The 15237-nt window shown below is 47.8% G+C and overlaps 2 protein-coding genes across 2 annotated transcripts in view; one reads left to right on the top strand and one right to left on the bottom strand.

Annotated features, from left to right (window-relative positions):
• Brsk1 (BR serine/threonine kinase 1) overlaps window positions 1–6081 on the top strand; it is a 25985-nt gene extending 19904 nt beyond the window's left edge. The window contains exons 18-19 of the mRNA XM_028779440.1: window positions 535–624; window positions 5422–6081. Coding sequence (XP_028635273.1) covers window positions 535–624; window positions 5422–5579 — 248 coding nt within the window. The 3' untranslated portion in view covers window positions 5580–6081. The remainder of the gene's footprint in view (window positions 1–534; window positions 625–5421) is intronic.
• Window positions 5769–14376, bottom strand: Tmem150b (transmembrane protein 150B). The gene is made up of 6 exons (XM_028779441.1): window positions 13877–14376; window positions 13474–13533; window positions 13318–13385; window positions 12749–12876; window positions 9919–10102; window positions 5769–6499 (listed from the first exon to the last, which is right to left on the bottom strand). The coding sequence occupies exons 1-6, from the start codon at window positions 13942–13944 to the stop codon at window positions 6291–6293; spliced, it is 717 nt and encodes a 238-aa protein (XP_028635274.1). The 5' UTR covers window positions 13945–14376; the 3' UTR covers window positions 5769–6290.
• Window positions 14377–15237: the final 861 nt, after the last annotated feature.

The following is a 15237-nucleotide window of genomic DNA, read 5'->3' as shown; positions in this document are numbered from 1 at the left end:
CATCACATGTCATCACATGTCATCACATGTCATCACATGTCATCACATGTCATCACATGTCATCACATGTCATCACATGTCATCACATGTCATCACATGTCATCACATGTGTGTCATAAGAAGGTATCAGATCCCCGAAGACATGGAGCCACCATGTGGGTGCTAAGAGTCAAGCTCAAGCCCTCTGGAAGAGCAGCCAGTGCCCTTGCACACTGAGTCATTTCTCCAGCCCCTCACGTATTTCTCCTGCATACCCCCCCCCACACACACACATCCTTAAGGAAAGTTAAATGAATGGCAACATCCATCTTAAATAGAAACCACCACCTACTGTTAGAATCAAAGGAAGATGTCTGCGTGTAGTAATGTTTCTTAAGTGCAACATAGAGATCCACCTGGGGAACCAGTTATGGTTGCAGATCCCAACAGAGTCAGGAAAATTAACCACGAAAGGAGGACAGTCTTGCTTATGGAGGGACCTTGCCTGCCCCAACTCTGAGTCACTGTGTTTCCGGTTTGCCCATCTTCCCTCAGGTCCCAGCCGTCGGTTCAAGCGTGTGGTAGAAACCATCCAGGCACAGCTGCTGAGTACTCATGACCAGCCCTCCGTGCAGGCCCTGGCAGGTAGGTGACAGGTGTGGGCACACATCCAGGGTGACCAGTGAAATCGCAGGTGTCTCTCTGCTTCTCTTAAGCTGACCTACTTCTTGGACTTTTGGCCAGTGTCTTACTGAGGTCTCCCCTGCACTGTTGGGAACAGATTTCCCCCAAGAGGCTGGGTCCAAGAAAGGAGTTTCTCAGCCACCTGAAGGCCCTAAAACAACAGTGACACCCAAGTTGGGAGCAGTGGTGCCACAGAGCTCTGGAACCAGATCTGCCTTGCAGGAGAGTGACTAGTCATCCTAGTGTGCCTGGAACTAGGGGCTAAAACCAGGGGAGATAGGACAGATTGGTGGCTCTCTTTGTGGGACACAAATGCCACTGGCATTGAAGAGCATAGTTCTCATTGGGCATCCAGGGGACAGAGCAGAGGCTAGGCCTCGGGGAAGTGTTTGTAATTCATTCAGGTTTCCATAAGATAATAACCTAAACTAACCAGAGGTTAGTTCAGACCTACACCGGCTGCCTAACAATGAGAAAGGGCCTGAATTCAATCCCTAGGAGAAAAAAAAGAAATGCAATAAACTTGAACTGGGTAGCTGGTTTTGATTTGTTTTGTTTGAGACAGGTTTTCTTTGTGAAGCCTTGGCTTTTCCTAGAACTCTCTCTGTAGACCAGGCTGGCTTTGAACTCACAGAGATCTGCTTGCCTCTCCCTCCCAAATGCTGGGATTAAAGGGGTGTGTCACCATCATACAAGTGAACTGGGTAGCTTTTTAAGCAATAGGAAACTGAGTATGGAAATGCATACATGCTTGTATTCTAAGCGTTCAGGAAGCTGAGGCAGGAAGGTTGCCATCCTGGGAGGCTAGTTCCAGGCCATTTTGGCCACTTAATAAAACTGTCTAAAAGCAACAAGCGAGGCTGAGGCAGTAGTTCAGATAGAAAATGCTTGCCCAGCATGCACCGTGTTCTGGGTTCAATCCTAGCACCACGTAAACTAGAAGTGGCGTCACACAGCTGCTGTAAATGTCAGCCAGCACTTCGGAGGTAGAGTCAGGAGGATCAGGAATCAAAATCATGTATATATCGAATTCAAGGCCAGATATTCATGCAACCCTGTCTCAAAAAAAATTAATTAATTAATTTTTAAAAAAAATTACAGTTGGGGAATGCTGGCACATGCCTTAAATCCTAGCATTTGGGAGACAGAGGCAAGTGCATCTCTGAGTTCGAAGCCAGCCTGGTCTACAGAGTGAGTTCCATGATAGCCAAGGCTACATGGAGAATCTCTGTCTCAAAAAACATAAATAAATAAATAAATAAATAAATAAATAAATAAATATAGTATTATTTATTTTTTCCAAGACAGGGTTTCTCTGTGTAGTCCTCTCTGTTCTGGAACTCACTCTATAGACCAGGCTGGCCTCGAACTCAGAAATCCGCCTGCCTCTGCCTCCCAAGTGCTGGGATTAAAGGCATGCGCCACCACTGCCCGGCAAAAATAGTATTATTTACTTTATGTATATGGGTGCTTTTGCTTGCATGTGTGTCTGCACCATGTACAAGCTTGGTACGTGTGGAGGCCAGAAGAGGGCATCATATCCCAAGTTACAGAAGGTGGTGATCTGAGAATGGACCGCCTGTCCTCTGAAAGAGCAGCCAGGGCTCCTAGCCATTAAGCCATGTCTTCAACCCAGGAATTTTTGTTCAGAGACAGGAAGTCCAAGGTCAAGGCAGCAGGAGAGCTTTTTGCGTCTGTCTGCAGCTCAGTTCCTCATTCTCAGAGGGCCTCTGTGTCTCTAGCATGGTGGAACAGCAAGGGAGTCATTTGTATTCTGAGGTTTTTTTTCCCCATGTATCCCAGACTGGCCTTAAGCTTGGAATGTAGTTACATATGATTTTGAACTCCTGCTCCTCCTGCCTCTGTCCTTCTGCTGGGATTACAGGTGTGTACTACCAGTCTGGCTTTCACTGAGGTCTTTTATAATTTCAGGGCACCAATCTCAGAGGCCCTATGGATTTAGGGGTGATGGTTTCAGCATGTGAATTATGGGGAACACAACATTTAGCCTGTAGTAAAAGGGTATCTGCCATAGGAACCAGAGCTACAAAGATGAGGATTCTATCTGAATGAAAGGTTTGCTTAGGCAAGCAGGCTCCATTGTAGGCTGCAAGGAAGGAGCATGCTAGGTACACAGGTCTAGTGAGATCAGCAGAGCATCCTCTGTCTCTGTTCCCTGTAGAAGGGATCAGGCAAAGAGAATCTCGCAATGAGTACAGCAGCCACTGGAGGACACTAGTGGCTTGACTCTTGACAGGGCTAGTCTTCAGGCTCATCACGTATGACTGCCATTATTAGTAAGTGACCTCAAAGTTGGTCCCTGAAACAATACAGATTTTTTCAGCCTGCTGTCCAGGATGTGAGTCACCCAGGTTGACTTTGGGGGTGTCTTCCTGAGAGCTGTCCTCTCTTGCTCTGCAGTTCCTACTTTTTACCTGTGGCCACTTCCTCCAGAACCAGTGACACTGTTCAGCTCCTGACATTACTGGTTCATTTAAGGACTTGGGTGACTAAACTGGATCTGCCCAGATAATCCAAGGTAGTCTCCCCACCTACAGGGATTATCCTCAATCACAACACACGGTCTCAGTGTTTTCACAGGTTCCCAGCTTTATGTGAACATCTGTCAGGATGCCATTATTCAGCCTACCACATCCTCCCTGAGGGACGTTTGGCAGTATGCGGAGACTCTTTTTTGATTATCTCACTTGGAGAGCAGAAAGTTGTTATTGACATCATGTGGGTGGGGACCAGGGATGCTGAAAAAAAAAAAAAAAACCTCTGTATCTCTCACCACAGAGTTACTCAGGCCTCAACATCAGTGCCCAGGAGGATTAGTTAAACGACTGGTTGCTGCAACAGAATACCTTACAAAAGCAACTTCAGGAAGTGGGGACTGGCAAGAGGGCTTAGCAATTAAAGGTGCTTGCCATTGAGCCTGGCAACCTGAGTTAAGTTCCCGTGACCCACAGATGAGAGAGAAAACAAATTCCTGCAAGATGTTCTCTGAGCTCCACACTGGAGCACACACACACACACACACACACACACACACACACACACACGCCCGCGCGCGCGCACAGGAGGAAAAGGGAATGATGGGTAGCAGGATCCTGAGGCAGCTGGTCACACTGCCTACAGTCAGGATACAGAGAGTAATGAGTGCTGGTGTCCAGCTCTCTTTCTGCTCTTCATTCAGTTCAGAACCCCAGCCCCTGGAGTGGTTCTGCTCACACCAGGGCATGTCTTTGCATCTGTGTTACCCTAATCCAGGCCATCCTTTACAAACATGTTCAGAGCCTTGTCTCCGCAATGACTCTAGATCCTGTTAACCTGACCTGTGATCCAAACACTTGGGAGGCTGAGGCAGGAGGATCAGGTGTTGAAGGCCATCCACTGCTACAGAGTGAGTTCAAGGCCAGCCTGAACTATTATATGAGATCCTGTCTCAGAAAAAGAATAAAATAAAATAAAAAATATAGTGGGTGTCCGCGGGCTGGGGAGATGGCCCAGTGGTTAAGAACACTTGTTGCTTTTAAAGAAAATCCCAGCACCCACATGATTGCTCATAAATATCCAGAACTCCAGTTCCAGGAGCTCTGATGTGCTTTTCTGAACTCTGTGGACCCCAGGCATGTACATGGTGCACATACATGCAGGAAACCAGTCATAAAATAAATAACACCTATTAAAAAAACAAAAACAAAACTCAGGGGCAGTGCAATGGCTTGCTTAGTCAGTACAATGCATGACAGCCTGAGAGTTTCATTCCCAGAGCTGTGTGAAAATGCCCAGGGGCCGGGGCTGGGGCCTTAGCCCAGTAGTAGAATACTTGACCTAGCAAGGCAAGACTCTATTCTCAGCTCCTGGAAAAAAGAGAAGCCAGCCATTGCAGTGTAGCCCTGTAATCCCAGCTCTGGACAGATGGAGACAGTAGAACCCCTAACCCGTCTAACCAATTGGTAAGTTCCAGGTTCCATGAAAGAACCAACTCCCCCAAACCATCCTCTGACCTCCACTTGTGTGCCATGGCACTTATGTGTCCTCACACAAAATAAATACATAAAAAAGTAATCTGAGAAATGAGATGAGCCGACCCTCATGGCCTTTAATCCCAGTACGCAGAAAGCAGAGGCAGGCAGATCTCTGCGCTTGAAGACCACCTGGTCTATATAGAGAGTTCTAATGTTGACCTGCATGTACACATAAGCTTGTGTGTACACACATGCTGCTACACACATATGTAGGGTGGCCTTCTTCAGATCAGCAGATCAAGAAAGGTCTGAGACTCTCCCCACCCCCAACAATTCGCAATACCTCAGCTCCATTCCTGTAGAATTACCTAGTTGTAGATAAAGGGTATGGCAGCCTTACGGTTGCCCCCGAGAGCCTAGAATTAGTATGCTTTCCTATGGCAGCTGTCTCTGGGACTTGAAATCCCACAAATGGTGGACGTAATAATCTCTATTATAGTGGTTGTTGTTATTACTATTACATTTATTTATTTGTGTATTGGGGGTGAGCACCGTGGTGTACACGTGGAAGTCAGAGAACAAGTTGTGGGAGTCAGTTCTCTCTCTCCATCTGTATTGGTCCCAGGGATTGAACTCAGGTCATCAGGCTTGGTGATATTAGCTCCACTGAACCATCTCGCCAGCCCAAGTTTGGTTTCTTGGTGCCACTGAGACCAACAAACAGGAGCCTCAACCTGGGTTCAGCAGCCTGTCTGCCCATACAAAATTACTTCCTCCTTTGCAGATGAGAAGAACGGAGCCCAGACCCGGCCTGCTGGTACCCCACCCCGAAGCCTGCAGCCCCCACCAGGCCGCCCTGACCCTGATCTGAGTAGCTCTCCCCGCCGAGGACCCCCTAAGGACAAGAAGCTACTGGCCACCAATGGAACCCCTCTACCCTGACCCCAGGGGGCCAGGGAAGAAGGGGAGCCCCCTCCACCCCCTTCCCTGCCCCCCTACTGTGAATCTGTATATAAGGCCCAAGGAGTATGTTGGGAGGGGGGGACACAAAACTCGGCCTTGCCCTGCAGGGATAGGGCTCCAGGGGCCATACCCAATGGGGGGAGGTTCTAGGGCAAAAAGGGGGTTGGAGCTGTTTTTATTTATTTATTAATTTATTTATTATTTTATTTATTGATCAATCTCTGCGGGTGGGGTGGGGAAGGGATGGGGGTGGCTTAGCAGATCCGGACAGGGCCCTCTGTCTCTGTGTCATCCCCAACCCCCACTCCCCTTCCTGGGCCCTTGCTCCCCACCAGGTCCTTCTCCCCCTCCCCTATGACCTTCTGTACGGATTTGCTCTCCCGGAAGGAATTCTGGTTTCGCGTGATCCTGCCTGCGTTCGTGTCTGATTCCGCCGGCGGCAACAACAACAACAACAAAAATAAATAGCCTTGATCAGGGACAGCTGGCTGGCCTTCGTCTCTCAATTCCTGGGGTGCTTCTGATCACAGGGACAGGTGGGTATCAAGATACTGCCTCTCTAAGCAGTGAGCACAAATCCACTTTGCCGTGCGTGCATTCATCAGACTGTTCACATCAGCCTCCAGTATGTCATCGGGTGACCCTGGGTTGGCCCCATCTTTCTCCCTCTACCAGTAGCGTGGGATCTGGTCAGAGCACCTTTGCCATCTGTATACTTGGAGGCCCAGGGGGAGCTTGTGGAAGACTGGGGTCCAGGCGGGGCTGTAAGTGCAGAGTGCATCCTCGAAAGCTGGAGAAGTCCACAGCAAAGAAGCCAAATAGTATAAAGAGTGACATGGCCACCGCCCACTCGCAGATAGCTGAGGCAGAGCGCAGATGCAGGGCGTGTAGGACAATCACTTCACCAGAGTCAAGGGTCACACGGCACATGCTAAAAGCCCCGCCAGCCCACCTCAGATGCTCTGACACTTCAGGCTGGAATCAGTGCATCTTTGGTCCTATGAGGTGCTTGCTTCCTCCCCTCTCCTGGCACGACCTGTCACACTTCACACCCACATCCCTTCAGAGAAATTGTAGCTGTTATCCCCATTACCCTCCAGACCTCACTCCCTCTCTGTCTGTTCCTCTGTCCTCTCTTGACTCTGATTAGCACTGGAGAACGACAAACCCATTTTCAATTCTGGATCCTTCCTGATCCCAGAATGACTCTTCCAAGAGAATTACCATGTCTACTACGTCTGCGTGCATTGCTGCTTGGCTTCTCTTTTTTCCCTTTGTTTGGGTTTATTCTGAGACAGGCTGTCACGTAGCCCAGGCTTGCCTTGAAGTTAGTATGTACCAGGCACTGACCCTGAAATTCTAACACTGTGTCCGTTTCCCTAAGGTTGGGGTTCTGGGCATCTGGCACCACCACCTATTTATTCAGTACTGGGGAGCGAACCCAGAGCCTCCTGCACAGGAGGCAATCCAGCATCCTACAAACTGAGCCACATCCCTAGCCCCACTAGTCTCAGGCTACTTATAATTTCCTCCCTATGTTGTGACCCATAGCCTCTTCCCCATGAACTCCTTAACAGAACAGAATCTCCTTGGCCTAAACCTGTTCCTCTTTCTAAGGTACCCCACTCTCCCCTCGGAAGTAAGTTGACACTTGGGAATTCCCCAGCCCCTAAAGCACATGATCATCCTCTGTCTGCTCTCCCCATCACCCCCTTGCTGCTTCAGCCTGGTTCCCTCAACTCCTTACAACTTAAACCTTTTGCTGGTGGTGGTACCTCATGAAGAGGCAGGTGGATCTTTGGTTTCTGTGAGTCTGAATCTACACAGTGAGTTCCAGGCCAGCCAGGGTTCCAGTGGGAGCGCCTATCTCCAAGGGAAAAAAAAAGAAGAAGAAGAAAACAAAGAAGTTTTCTCCTTAGCTTGCTTACCTTCAGAGGTCTAGCCCAGAAGGGACAACAGTTTCTTTCTTGTCAGAACCTCACCAGTCCCCTTCCCTTCCCCTCCCTTTCCTCCACCTTCATTTTCTATCAACTTACACATCTCTTCCTTATGTGTGTACTATGTGGAGATCAGAGGACAATCCGAGGGAATCCTTTTCTCCTTCCACCATGAGGGAATCTAACTCACTCCATTTATTTAACTGCACAGCCATCTTGCCCTTCTACACATGCTTTGTCTTGTTTTTTTTTTTTTTCAAGACAGGGTTTCTCTGGGTATCCCTGGCTGTCCTGAAACTTGCTCTGTAGACCAAGCTGGCCTTGAACTCAGAGATGCCCCTGCTTTTGCCTCCTGGGTGCTGGGATTAAAGGCCTGTGCCACCACTGCCAGGATCTATGCATGCTTTCTTAAATGTACTTTTGTCATCCGTCTGTAAGTTATTCTTCTCTAAAAATTTTACTGAAGTTACTTGCAAAATACACAGTTTTTTGGAAGGAGTCTAGATATCGAACCCAGCACCTTTCCTAGGCAAGCTCTCTACCACTGAGCTGTGTCTTTAGCTTGCTGATACAGTCTGCCTGGCACAGAAACTACCCTCCTGCCTCAGCATTCCTGATGCTAGCATTACAACTGTTGGCTGAATCTAGCTCCATTCATGGATTTAAAAGCTTCTTAAAAGTGGCAAGCAAACTCCAGAGGAATGGTTCAATGCTCAAGAATATTACTGCTTTGATCCCAGCACTGGGGAGGCAGAGGCAGGCAGACATCTGAGTTCAAGGCCAGCATGGTCTTCACAGTGAGTTCCAGGACAACCAGGGCTACACAGAAAAACCCTGTCTCAAAAAAACCCTAAGAGACAGAGAGAGAACCTGGATTTGATTACCAGCGTCCACATGTTGGCTCACAACCATTCATGACTCAAGTTGCAGGGAATCCAACACTTTCTTCTGACCTCTGTAGGCACCAGATAACACAAATGGTGCATGTACATAACGCTGGCAAAATCTTTATATCCAATAAAAATAACAAATCTAAATTTTATATCAAATAAAATAACAAATCTAAAAACAGAAAGAAAGACGCCAAGGGTTGGGGCAGGGAAGGTGGAGGGTTCAGCAAGTGAGGATGCTTGCCACCAAGCCTATAATCACATGGTAGAAAAATCACCAAGAAATCACATGGTAGAAAAACAAAATCTCAGTGTCAGTGCTGTGGCACAGGAGATCCACACATAGACGTTCATAGGCACACACCAAAACAAACAAATGTTTATAAAGGGTGAGGTGGGGCTGGAGAATGTAGCTCAATTGGTAGAGGGCTTTGCCTAATGTAAAAAGCCTTGAATTCAGCCCTGAGAGCCTGGGGGGAAAAGCAAGTTATGGTGCCCCACACCTAGAATCCTAGTAATTAGAAGGTGGGGCAGGAAGACCAAAGTCCCAGGTCATCTTGGCTACACAGGGAGTTTGAAGCCTCCCTGGACTGAGTAGCTGGTTTTACATAGTCTCCCTGCCCCCAAACACACACCTGGCTGGCTCTATTTAGTAACATTTCTGATTATTCCAGAGCAAAACCTCTTTCTCATTTAGGCCATTTTGGGTCACTAGTGAACACTCTAGTTGGGAAAAGATGGTTGAGCAACTAACTGGTCTTTTGGTGCTCACAAGTCATCTGCAACCCGTCACTAACGCCAGCCAGGATTCTCACCTTGTCCAACAGACTTCCCTTGTCTGAGCCTACTGTGGCTCTTCAGCACCCAGAAAGACACTTGACATGCCTGGCTGGTGCCCCTACCAGCTAGTTATCAACAGAACCTTCTCCTAATGCCTATTTGTACATGCTCCGTGCCAGGCATGGATCTAAGCTTCTCACAGACTGAGTTCTAGTTCTTCCTCACATACCGAGGTCAGCTTGTTAACTACCTGCATTTTCATAGGACAAGTCTCACTACATACTACAAGCTTGCTTCATGCTCACAGTGATCCTTTTGCCTCAGCTTCAGCTACCTGCGTTTCCTAAGTGAGGAAACTGAGGCACTTCAGGGATGTAAGAAACCAGCAGAAGTTCCCCTATGTAATATATGGAGAAATTAAGGTTTCTGAGCAACCAATCTGACCTCAAAGTCACTCCTATCCATTACATTTGGGTTGTTTCTGGAACAAAGGCCTACCACATAGCCTAGGCTGGCCTTGAACTCACAATCCTCCTTCCCTGGTATTAGGATTACAGGCTTGGGCCACCATGCCTGGTTTCTTCTTTCTGCTTGTGATCCTGGATGGACACTAAGGCCCGGACACATGAAGGGACACCCACTGTGGTACACAGCAAAGAAAAGCCCAAAGGGAAGCCATTTTTGACCAGTCCTAACCCCCAAGAAGGATACTGGCCATGATGAGGATGGTGGAGAAGCTGCAGAGGCTCAGGCGCAGAGGGCTAATCCAGTAGGGCCCAGGTTGGGGCAGGCCTTTCATCCACCAGGACAGAAAGAACTGTAGCCAGAAGTACAGGTTGCCCAGGATGAAGGCCAGAAAGGCCCCTGCCAGGTGTGTGGGCTTCTGGTTCTTCTCCTGGGGGAAGGGAGGAGAATTGAGAATAAAATTATGGCAACAGCAGGAGAGTGATAGGAAGAAGAGACTTTGAACGAGTCCAACAGTTATAATTGAAAATGCAAACCCCAGGACCGGTGGAATAGCTCAGCTGATAAATGCTTTCAGGAACCTACAGAGGAAGCAGAGAAGTAACTAAAAGATGTCCTCTGACCTCCACCCACATACTTCAGCTCACATGTACTTCCTCCTCTCTTTCCCCCTTCCTTTCCTTCCCCACCCCCTTACACACACACACACACACACAAATAGAACCTGCCACCTTATCACTAACTTTCAGATTAGGTGCCTTGGTCCTTATCAGCTCAACAAATAAATCATAATTTTTTGTGTGTGTATGTTTGTGTTTATGTGCATGCCACATGTCCAGAGGCCAAAAGAGGCCGCTGGATCCAGTGAAACCGGAATCACAAGTGATGAGTGCTGGGAATCAAATTTGGGTCCTCCAGAAAACCAACAAGTGTTACTGTTAAATGGGTCAGCCGTTTAGATTCCAATTACACTGCTAGGTCCTCAACCCTTAATATCAACAATAGCACCTCCTACAAAGTAGATGTTCAGGAAACATACATATATAATAAATTTTGCGTTCTCAAAGTGGGGAGAGGTAAAAGTACCCCAAAGGGAAAAGTTTTATTCATTAGTTTTAGGAGTGTTTTGTTTTATTTGAGATAGGGTCTTTCTGCTTTTTTACCCCAACTTCTGGAATAAACCTAGGATTTCATGCATCAGGGCAATCACCCTACCTAGCTACAGTCCCAGCCCTAGAGACATGGTCTCACAGAGCCCAGACTGGCCTTGAACTTGACCTATATGACCTTGAACTCCTGATCCTCCACCTCCCAAGCACTGCAGTAATAGGTTTGAGCTACCATGCCCAGCAACAATTTGAGGTTTTGTACGTTTTAAATATTTCACTTATTTTGTGGGGGCAAGGTGGTATCACACCATAGAGCGAGTGTGGAAATCAGAGAATAAGGTACCAGAATCAGTTCTCTCCTTCCATGGAGAGTTCCAAGGGTCAAACTTGGCTTATTGGGGTTGGTTGCAAGTGTCTTCACGTGCTGAACCATCTCAACAACTCCTACATTTTGATACTTGACAGATGAAATTTTCTTAGCTATGATCATAGTTTGTGACTTACAGAAATGTGTGTGTGTGTGTGTGTGTATTGGTTTGGGGTTTTGGGGGGTTTGTTTTTGAGTTGTTTTGTTTGTTTGTTTGGTTAGTTAGTTTTTTGAGAAAGGCTTTCTCTGTGTAGCCCTGGTTGTCCTGAAACTCACTCTGTAGACCAGGCTAGCCTAGGACTCAGAGATCCTCCTGCCTTTGCCTTCATCCTGCTGGGATTAAAGGCATGCACCATCATGTTTGGCATAAGTCTTTTTTTTTTTTAAACGCCACATGTGATAGCACTCACATGTCATCTTAGCTGAAGCAGGAAGATGCCGAGTTCAAAGCCAGTCTTGGCTATATAGTAAGTTTTAGGACTGCCTCAGCTAGAAACAAACCTTATTTTAAAAAAAAAAAATCATGAAAGATCAAGGTAGTGGCACTGCCCTACAATGCCAGCACAGTGGAGACAGACACAAGAGAAACCCAAATTCAAATTCAACATAGATACCTAATCAGATTGTCTCAAATAATGTCATGGAAGGAGATGAAGACTGGAGAAAGAGCTAAAGATGTTCCCTGGAAAGGCACAATGATAATATTAGGGACTGAGAAGGCAGCTCAGTCCCTAGAGTGCTTGCCTGGGTTTGGTTCCCAGTGCCCCGTAAAACAGGGGTGGGGCTCACCTGTAATCCCAGAACTCAGAAAGTGGAGGTAGGAGGTTTAGGGGAGTTCAAAGCTATCCTCCAATACATATTGAGTTCCAGACAGGCCATAGCTACTTGAGACCCCCTCAAAAAAAAAAAGTCCTTAATAAAGCGATATAATAACGATGACATAGCCGTAGGTTGGAAGGCATAGGAATAAATAAGCAAGCGAGCGAGCAAATAAATTGCTAAGAAAATGACCGTGGAGGCAGTCTGAATATCCTGTGGTCTCATCCACCCTGCGCCTCCCCATTTTTCAGCAAGAGACTGGACATCAGAGACAGAACATAAAATACAGAAACAAAATAGACCAGTGAGATTTTTCCTAACCTTTGTCCAATTCATTCATTCTAAAGTTAATCTACAGATCTTCATGAATGCCAGAACTAGAATCTCTGTTCATTTCTTAACAAATAAGTTAGATTGCTCTAGGGTACAGCCAATGGAAACTGAATAAAATTCGGTGGAGATCCTGGTAAGGCTCAATCATTGTACCACACTGCAATAATTTCATGACGAAATGAGGCAGATAATGGTGGCTGCAATAAAATTCTCCCAACCTCCGAGGACTCCACAAGGTTCTAAAAACACAGACCAATACATACAGGACACTCCATAAAGCCCTCTCTAGTGCAAGAGTCGCGAGAACTACAAATCCCAGAAAGTTTTGAGAGCCGAGTACACAGAAAGAGCCAACAGAAGCCGCAGGAAACATAGGGAAATGTAGTCCAGTTGCCGGCGGCGGTGAGCCCCCTTCCCCCGCCCCAGGTTGCCTCCCAGCGCATCTCACCTGAAAGTTGCCTACTATGGAGGTACCTAGGGCACAGAGGATCCCCGACCACAGAATTAGCTGGTTTTGCCACGTTTTGACGCCCCAGTCCCGGAGTTGGTGATAACGCACAATGCAGATCCAAACAGCTAGGAAAGAGACATGAGCGAGAGTCAGACTCATCACAGGATTCGCAGCTGAAGGGGAGGATTTGAAACAGGAAAAGGCTGGTGTCGGAGTTAAACAAACAGAGGATAAGGGAAGAAGGAATTTGGAGGTACAGACAGGGCTTAGAGCTTTGAGGGAGAAGGGCTAGGGTCTGGATTCCTGTGTTTCAGGGAGAAGGGCTGGGGTATGGACTCTGGGTATGAGGGAGAAGGGCTGGGATATAGACTCTGGGTCTGAGGGAAGAGAACTGGGGTCTAGATTTCTGGGTGTGAGGAAGGTCTGGGGCCTGAACCTTGGGGTCTAAGGGAAGAAGGCTCCTGACTCTCAGGGAAGCCCGTTGCTCTGATCTGGGGAAGGAGGAGATAGGGACCCTTTAGGCAGCTTTGGGCTGGCAGTGAAAGGAAAGGTCTGGAAATACTTACCTAAAGCAGCTCCTATGTTGAGGACTTGGCCAAAAATGCAGCTCTGGGGAGCATAAGAGCCACAGTTACTGCAAAAGGAGAACAGAGTCATCCTTTGGCTCCTCCCAGACAAGACCCTCTATTCGCCTCCCCCATAACCCCCTCAGCCATAACAACCTGATAAAGGGGAAGCCCTTCTCCAGGTCCACAGAACCGTTAACCACAGCGATTGCAAAACTGAGGCGGGAGGAATACAGGAAGTCAGTAAGGGGATCTTGTGGATAGCTTTCCTTTCTGTTTGCCAAACAAAACACTTCACTGTGTTAATGGACTTCTGGCCCCCATCCTTTGTCACAAGAAGCCATCCAAAAACCAGCTGTCCTCCCTCAGACCCCAAAATCCAGACACTAGTCCTCCTCCCTCAGACTCTGGAGTCCAGTCTCCAGCCCTCCTCCCTCATACCTGGAGTCCAGCCCTCCTCCCTCAGACCCAGGAATCTAGTCCTCCTTCAGACCCAAAAATCCAGACCCCAATCTTCCTCCCTCAGACCCAAGCATCCTTTAGGGCCTCTGCTACTTACACAATCCAGATGCCAGCTATAGCCCACAAAGCTAAGATGACAGGCAGCAAGGACAGGTAACTCCACATTGCTGGGCTCTGCGGTAGAAGTGAGGAAGCTGGGTCTCTGTCGTCAGCAAGCAGTCTTTAGGTGTGTGGTGCTGAAGACGGCCCACCTGCTTTTGTAGCCCCGCTGACTGGAGGACTGATGCAGGCCTGCCCTTGCTCGGGGCTCTTTTCCCTATCTTCCTCAGACCGAATCAATTAATGTCTATCTGTTTTCCTGGCTCTTCACAGCCAGATCCCAGGCTCCTGGTTCCCTTAGGGCCCTTACTTTCCAAGTTTCCTCAAATTCTCTCCAGTTCCTTGATACCTTTAGATCTGAGTGACAGTACCAGGAAAGAAGGCCTTTGATTCCAGGTGTGGCAAAAGAAGGCAGGCCTCCGCATTCCCAAAGAGGCAAAGTCCAGGCTAAGTGTGTATGAGATACTGGTTAAGCCTTGGGTCTAATCAGTAGTCACCTTCTGTAAGACACCCAAACAACCACTTCCTGTCTCAGATTCGTAAAAAGGACACCCTCGCTTCAGGGAGCCCCTAACTTCCTTCCTACAGTTTTATGGGTTTAGCGTCTACCTCCCCACAAACTACAGACAGCCCCCTGGAATGCATGCATCCGTATGACTTCTGGAGTCCAGCCACCATTACCTACCTGCAAATGCAGGTCTCTTAGGATTCTTATATAGCCTCAGCTGGCTTGGAATTGATGTTCTCATCCTGAGTCTCCTGAATACTTGGAATTACACTCCCATACTGCCAGCTGCTTGTTCGTTCTGAGTTTGTGCTTTCTGGGTTGCTTGATGCGGGGTCTTGTTGATCCCACCCCACGTCCTCTTCTCCTCTTTCCTTCCCCTCACCCTTTCTTTTTCTATTCTGGCAAGAGTTCCCCAAAATGGGCAGGGTGTGGGTGGGAAAGGAGATAGTGGTGATAAGATCCTTATCTGAAACCCTACCCCCGAAAGCAGCTACTTAGTCTTTATTTCTTGGTTTTCTGAGACAGGATCTTAGTACAGAGCTTAGACCGGCCTCAAATTCGAGATTCTCCTGCCTCGGCCTTCGTAGTGCTGGGGTTAGGGCCTAGAGAGATGGCTCAGTGGATAAAAGCACTTGTTCTGGAAACATGAAAATCTGGATTTGAATACCCAGCACCCACCACACAGGTGTGCCTGTTCGTGCATACCACTGTTGCATCAACAGAGTCAGACAGATTCCCAAGAACTAGCCTAGCCTAAAGGACTACAAGCCTCGCTTCCAATGAAGAGACCTGAAGGGAACAGGGAGAAGGTAAAGAAGCCACCTGACATCTCTAGCCTTAGCTTGTATCTA

The sequence above is a fragment of the Grammomys surdaster genome, unplaced genomic scaffold, assembly GCF_004785775.1.
Source record: "Grammomys surdaster isolate TR1022 unplaced genomic scaffold, NIH_TR_1.0 352, whole genome shotgun sequence".
Lineage (NCBI taxonomy): Eukaryota > Metazoa > Chordata > Mammalia > Rodentia > Muridae > Grammomys > Grammomys surdaster.
Note: the sequence above shows the minus strand (reverse complement) of the source record. Positions and strands in the feature narration are given on the sequence as shown.

Bases quoted from the DNA above. Each gene is read 5' to 3' on its own strand.
- Tmem150b (XM_028779441.1), bottom strand. From the start codon at position 13,944: ATGTGGAGTTACCTGTCCTTGCTGCCTGTCATCTTAGCTTTGTGGGCT. The intron at 13,386-13,473 runs GTTGTTATGGCT...CTCCTTTTGCAG, and splicing joins AAGGGCTTCCCCTTTATCAG to TAACTGTGGCTCTTATGCTC. The intron at 10,103-12,748 runs GTGAGATGCGCT...CCCTTCCCCCAG, and splicing joins CCATAGTAGGCAACTTTCAG to GAGAAGAACCAGAAGCCCAC.